At 44.9% G+C, this 7500-nt stretch overlaps 1 protein-coding gene across 1 annotated transcript in view; it reads left to right on the forward strand.

Moving 5' to 3' along the window:
* Window positions 1–7500, forward strand: part of LOC134441327 (signal-induced proliferation-associated 1-like protein 2) — a 202163-nt gene that overhangs the window by 120876 nt on the left and 73787 nt on the right. The window contains exon 12 of the mRNA XM_063191596.1: window positions 2574–2848. Within this exon, the coding sequence (XP_063047666.1) occupies window positions 2574–2848 (275 nt within the window). The remainder of the gene's footprint in view (window positions 1–2573; window positions 2849–7500) is intronic.

The raw sequence follows: 7500 nt of genomic DNA on the forward strand, positions 1-7500 counted from the left end.
CAAGAGTGCACATACTGTAGTCACACACAGGCCGTGGCCTTCTGACCCAAAGCTGGATTGGACTTGGTCCAGGCAAGTGCACATAGCATATACACACAGACATACATGCATACATACACACATACTGTATGTTCACACACACGGTTTCATTTTTCTCATGCAGTGTAGACATACAGCCCCTCCTCTCTGTATATTTCTCTGCCCCTCACTCGTTCTCTCACCCACTCTTTCTTTCGAAACACATCCGATCTCACACTTACGTACACGCATGCCGAGTTGATTCACACTGTATAGGCACACATCCAAAGCCATTCCCCTTCTCTCTGTCATTATAGTTCTCTCCTTCTTTGTCATTTTGTCTTTTTCTCACCCACTTTTTCATTCTAACATCTTTTCTCACATTCTCTCTCCCATCCTCTCTTTCTCACACGTCCTCTTTCTCTCACATATCCTCTTTCTGTGTCTCTCTGTCTCTCTCCCTCCCTCCCTCTCTCTCTCTCTCTCTCTCTCTCTCTCTCTCTCTCTAGAGAGCCTATAAGCCTACCCTACGTAAAGTAATACTTTATAAAGGACCTTGTAAAATACCTTAAAATATAGGATCAAAGCAGCAGCCCATTTTATTTTACAAAGTGTCTTTATATGATATGATATTATTATATTATATGGGATTGATAACATCTACAGTATTAGTCTGGTAAAAAAAAAAAACTCAGTAAGGACATGTCCCTATGTCACTCCAGGTGCTTAGGTCAATGCAGCGTATGCAGCATCAGGCTTAAATGGGTTAAAAGGAACAAGAAAGTCAAGCATTATAAGTCTGCATCATCTAAAGGCGACTTGGCATGTGTGTACAGGGCATCATTAAACTCGTTTTAGCTTGTCAACCTCACTGTGATGGAGTGGACCTACTATATGATTTGATGCAATGCAACTCCATAGTACATTAACACTGAAATATTTTTATGCATCCCTAGGCATATATATTATATATATAAATATCTACAAATACATGTAAATATAGCATTCACAGGCATATTACTGCCCAAGGATGTGTATGGGTGGGCATAGACGGTCAAAGGCAGGGCATTGCGGTTTATTGAAATTCAGGTCATCAGCTTCCTCTGGCCCAAGATTGGAAGTTAGTTCGTACTTTGGGCTGCTTCAGTTCATCTCAGTGCTTTAAGTGTGTTAGCATCGTAGTCGTTCGTCTCTCTTCTCTCTTTTTGCATTATTTCCATGCGACAGGGTCTTTAGATTATTTACAAACAGGCTCTCTCTTCCTCATGCATCACTGTTCATGTTTTTGTGAGGACAGTGCCCCAGGTTCCCATGTTTTAGGTTTTCATGCGTCTTTCATGTACCATTTTTCATGTATTCTTTTTTTTCTGTGTGTGTGTGTGTGTGTGTGTGTGTGTGTGTGTGTGTGTGTGTGTGTGTGTGTGTGTGTGTGTGTGTGTGTGTGTGTGTGTGTGTGTGTGTGTGTGTGTGTGTGTGTGCGTCTGTGCGTCTGTACGTCTGTACGTCTGTACGTGTGTGTGCGTGTGATTTTGTATGTTTGTGTGTGCGTTATCACTCTTCCTGTCTGAAACTATAAAATGGAGCCTACAGCTGTGGAGGTCTCTCTCATCCTTGTAGAGGAAGCACTCCCTTGACTCAACATGACCCCGCTCTCATTGTTTCAGCTCCTTGAGTAAACTTCAGCTTAGACACCCCATACCGATTCATCGTTAACCTCACAGTACCTCGACCTCACATCACTCTCTTTCTCACTTTCTTACAGTCACCCCCCCTCCACCCACACACACACATACAAACACACTACACACACACACACACAGATAGAAACACACACACACACACACACACACACACACACACACACACACACACACACACACACACACACACACACACACACACACACACACACACACACACACACACACATACAGACAAGTGTTTGTTTTCTGTATACATCCTTTTGTGTTGTGGTCCAACGTCATGACCGAGTTTATCTTCCAAAATGGATAGCGATCTTATCTCAGTGTCTTCTGTTCCCATGTGAAATAAAGAGGTTGAATATGGGTAGTGTGGAGAGACTGGCAGTGAGGACTTGGATTTTTCACAGCCTGCTGTCATTTTGAAGCAAACTTGATCTATTGGGACGGCTGTTTTTCATTTTTAATCTGAGTTAATTGTTTTCAGAGGGTCATATACTGTTTGAAAAGTGAAAGTTACCTCTGAAAGGCATAAAATGATAAAAGACCCTCGAGCTTTTCTCTCTGCCTGTCTTGTCCCCCTCTCATCCCTAGATTGTGACACGGGGCTACAACGCCTCTCATATACCAGTGAAATGGCAAAAACGATGTAACCTCTACTTAAGATTTAAAAGGTATGACCTCGTCCAAAATGGCCATGAGATGACAAAAAAACTGTATCTGTTCTCCTCCAGATCGTGGTGCGTAGCTGCGAGATGTCAGATATGACCTTATGTCGTAACGGCCTGGGTCAATGGGATTTCCACATCAATTTCCCCTCTAACCTTCTTCTCCTCTCCTCCTCTCCTCCTCTAGATCGTGACACGGGGCTGTGAGACATCGGAGATGACGCTGCGTCGTAACGGTCTGGGCCAGCTGGGTTTCCATGTCAACTTCGAGGGCATTGTGGCCGACGTGGAGCCCTTCGGCTTCGCCTGGAAGGCGGGACTGAGGCAGGGCAGCCGATTGGTGGAGATCTGTAAGGTCGCTGTGGCAACACTCACGCACGAGCAGATGATCGACCTGCTGCGGACGTCGGTCACCGTCAAAGTGGTCATCATCCAGCCCTATGACGATGGCACGCCACGGAGGTATGTGTATGCGTCTGTGTGTGTGTGTGTGTATTGTGCATGTGTACGACTGTATGTGTGTGTGCACGTGCATGTGCGTGCGTGCATAGGCGTGTGTGTTTTTAAGCCTCTGGTTGGCTCTTTGATAGTTTGACATGCTCTCTTGTCCTTCCCGTCTGACTGTCTGCCAGTTTTTCTGCCTGGTATTTATAGGCTTTCATACTTGATCTGTCGATTCACAATGAACCACTTCATCTTATGCAGTAGACTCATTATATACTTCTCTTGATTAAATCTAACACTTTATTCAGTATACTCATTATGCTTTTTTGTTTAAATCCCATTAATATAAAAACATATACACTGTTGAGTGCCGCATTAAGCCCTGGTATTCCGAAATATCTAGTGTGTGCTGCCATAAAAACCTGGTGTAGACTGACTAGACAGTCTGGCTGTCAGACAAAGGTTACAGAGGAACCCTGGTTTGGACAGCATCACCACCAGTAGTTTAGGTGGGCTCAGGCTATGTCTGACAATGTTTGAAAAAGAAGTGTGAGTGATTCCTGAAGCCAACAATGCAGCAAAGCTATCCCCGCTGACCTCCTCCTCCCAAGGCGGTCTCTACTTGGGCAGAGACACCATAGAGGTCCCCTCTGCACATGGTGCTGTCACTACGGGAACAAATAAAACACATGGTGCTGTATTAGGTGTCTGGAAGTTTGGTGTACACTGCTGTACATGTTAAATACGTCATTGTGCCTGAATGTTTCAGCACACATTTTCAGTTTCTGCTTTCCCGGTCTCAGATAGCTTTGGGAAAAGTGTCTGTTCAGTTCAGTCAAGATCACATCAGAGACAGAAACCCCCTGTCACGCAGCATGTGCTTATTTTGTATTGTTTGGTCTTACAAGGCAAAGAACAGCACAAGGTGTTAGTGTAAAAAAGAAACATTGCGGCCATTGTCATTTCCCTATGCCTCTGGAAATGTGTTTTTTGTGTGGGTGCTGTTTAATGCAACAAGGACGAATGTGCCAGCTGGGCTAGGCGCTAGCACACAGCACATAAATGAACACGGAAAGTCAGCAGTTTTCATGCTAATGATAATGAACACACAGCACGCCCTCAAGCACACCCTTGATTAACAAACGAACAAACAAATGAATGTGGCTCTGGTTGGCATCAGGCAGTGCACACATCTAACAGCTGATTAATGTTTGTAAGCTTTTTGGGCGTTGTTTAACCAAAAACGGAAGGGAATTGCTTTTGAGAGTAGATTTTTGGGCGTTGTTTAACCAAAAACGGAAGGGAATTGTGCTTTTGAGAGTAGATTTTTGATTGGCTTCTAACCAGCACGTTTTGCTATTGTGAGTTGTAAGTGAGATATTAAGCCATATTTCAGCCACTGAGTTGGCTGAGTTTTGGGTCTGTGTAAAAGTGTTATAGGGTTTGTCTGAATTTGGATGAGATACCTTTGTATTGCCATTGAAACAACCAAACTTAGTGAAAATAGGTTTTAAAATCAAATCAAAAATCTTCTCATGGCATAATAAGAAACAGACCATCAAACAGAAGCGGGTGAAGGCAACGGTGATTGCACTGGAGGCATTAAAAAGACCGTTGACGAATAAAATATAATATCACAAAATGCCTTCTACACAGATTATGGCAGCACGGGCATGTTGGGTTACGCATTTGGACAACTGCAGCCAAAACCGTAGTAATCTGCTTACAGAGATACGCCATAATAATACACGGCAGTATGAAATCCTAACCTGTATCTACATTTGCACAGGGAGACTCACTTGCACGCAAGCACAGACAAAAAGCATGCAAGCACAGCCTTCCATAATGATAATTACTGTAGAACACTGCATGAACATGAAAACGCAGGCAGACATCCGTGACATCCGCTCTCTGTTTGTTCCCCCTCTCAACATCTGTGCTAATTGGTGGGATGAGGATTTACTAGATGGGGTACTCTAGCTGATACACAAGCACACACACACACACACACACACACACACACACACACACACACACACACGCACACAGACGCACATACACGCACAGTAGTGGTTGGGGACAAAGGCATCACAGTCGAAATTCATCTGGCTGGACTGTTATCTCGCTAGTGTGCTCCTGGAAAAGACCTTTTCGAAAATGAAAGGATGATGAGCGCACACGTAGTGGTGGTGGCGAGATAAAGCATCGCAGTCATAATTTATCTGGTTGTGCTGTTATCTCTCTAGTTGCTTTAAGGAAAGAAAAAAAAGCGGAAAGCCTAGTCAGAAATTTGCAGCCACTGCAACTCAAGGAGCGGCGCTTATTTTTATCCTCTTGAAGGCTTTAGCGGGCTAAGAGGCCATGACCCGTCCTGAACCAACTCTCACTGGCCACCATCGATGAGAACCACCCGTATCCACGGGTACAGTAGAGGTGGGATTAGCGTTGTCACCCGCACTCGGCGTGAAAAACCAACCATCCTCCTCCTCCATGAGTCAGGAGGCTCCTAGGCTGCTTTTGCTTTATCTCTGTCCGGCCACTTGTGAAGGGATTTCTTCTTTCCCTGAGGTCATCTCTTCTTGGACAGCTAGAGGTCAGGGCAAGGCGGGTCAACCCAAGGCAGGAATCCAAAAGGTTTCTTTAGGACACAGCGCGAGTCGGACGCCACTTTTTGCTTTTCAAACAAGACAAAGCTCAATCGCAAAGCAAAAAGTGGCGGCCGAGTCGAGTTGTAGGCCTACCAGAAAACCGGCAAAAGAGTGTCTTCTCCGAGCTTCTCAGCCTCCACTTTTCCCTCTTTGACAGTCGTTACATTGGCCCAGTGAAACGCTGAGCAGATTAATTAATGAATGAACAAAGAGGACCAGGAATCCAAAGTGTTTCTTCATGCAGTAAAGGGTTTCTTTTCCCAGCGTCCCTTCTCCTTCTCTGTCTGCTATCCTCCTCTCAGCTTCTCAGCCTTCCCCTTTTTCCGTCTCAACAGCCGTTACAGAGTGGTCCAGTCCAATGCGGAATGAATGGATGGATGAATGAATGGATGGATGAATGCATTGCACGGGTCTTAGCGAGCTTGTGCTCCTCACCGCCACCATTATGTCAGTTTGAAGGAATCTGTGGGAACCAGAAGGTGTTGACCGCTGTTTGCGGTGTTAAAGATATAAACGGTCTCGGCGGGGAAACAATGGGATGAGGGCACTCTGCCCTTCAGGAGTCGCGACCTTGACTAGAAATAGCCGAAGTTGGGGGGTAGGCAGTGAAAAAGAGATTCTGAATGGTAGACAACATTACAGGCCAAGAATGTTGCGACTTTGAAGGGAGACCACTCTATTATTTTTCTTTCTTTCTTTCTTTCTTTCTTTCTCTCTCACTCTCTCTCTCTCTCTTTCCCTCTCTCTCTCTCTCTCTCTCTCTCTCTCCCTCTCTCTCTCTCTCTCTAACTCTTTCTCATTTTCCCCTCCCGCAGAATGTAATTGCTTGTGTTTTTGTGTTCATTGAAAAAAGCCCAGTGTTTTGGTTGTCGCCACGTCCACCACTGCAGGGTCCTGGAAAAGAAACAGAGCATATCTTGCTTCATCTGTTCTGTTTCTTTTCCTTCCCCCTCCCCCTTTTTTATTTTTCCTTTTTTTTCTCACGTTTTGTTTCTAAGCATTGGGATTTCTTTATGCTTGCTCCAAGACACTTGTGCCTTTTTAAGGCTCTGGTGACTGTCCAGCTGGCCTAAAGAGAGATATGACTCTAATATTAGGCAGGCCTAGAGCGGATAGATTATTTATACTGGAGAAGGAAGTGGCTGTCTGTGCTGTGGCCCGAACCCTGTTCAGCGTGAGAGTCTTTTCTGTTGTCGCTCCGCAGAATGGGGAGCCTTGAACATTTTTTTGTGCTTGGCTGCTGCCCATTGATCAAACTGATGCGAAAAGAGAGAAAAATGTACGTTCATGTATGGCCAGAGAGTGTTGAGGGAGGTAGAAGGGTAATATATTTGTTATGGCTTGTCAATGTTGCAGTCATGCACAGCTACTCTCACAACATTGTTTAGTATGTATCCTATGGCAGATACATTTATCAGGTAGTTATTGCCCGTGTGCGTATGTCTGAAGTTCCCGAGAAAGCTAAACATTTGGGTCCTCTGGGCCTCATGATGATGAGTGTGCGTGTGTGTGTGTGTGTGTGTGTGTGTGTGTGTGTGTGTGTGTGTGTGTGTGTGTGTGTGTGTGTGTGTGTGTGTGTGTGTGTGTGTGTGTGTGTGTGTGTGTGTGTCCGTGTGTGTCCGTGTGTGTCCGTGTGTGTGTGTGTGTGTGTGTGTGTGTGTGTGTGTGTGTGTGTGTGTGTGTGTGTGTGTGTGTGTGTGTGTGTGCACGTCCATGCGTGTCCATTCGTGTGTGTGCTTGTCTCTACTCATGTGTTTGTACGCGTGTGTGCATGTGCATTTGTTTTTCTTACATGTCTGTGTTTTTCTTTGCTGTGTAAACTGTGTATAGAAGGTGAATGATGAAGAGCAGGTTTGGTTTGGCCGTCTTTTTGTAAGCTGGTGTTTTGTGCCCGATCTCTGTCTCAAACAAACACCGGTCAGCAGATTTCTACGGGAAACCACCAGACTCATAGTTACAATAGCTCAGAGGTCCTAAATTAAGCCACATACTATATACAGTAGCTTGGAAATTATGTAGTAA

The sequence above is a fragment of the Engraulis encrasicolus genome, chromosome 24 (assembly GCF_034702125.1).
Source record: "Engraulis encrasicolus isolate BLACKSEA-1 chromosome 24, IST_EnEncr_1.0, whole genome shotgun sequence".
Taxonomy (NCBI): Eukaryota; Metazoa; Chordata; class Actinopteri; order Clupeiformes; family Engraulidae; genus Engraulis; species Engraulis encrasicolus.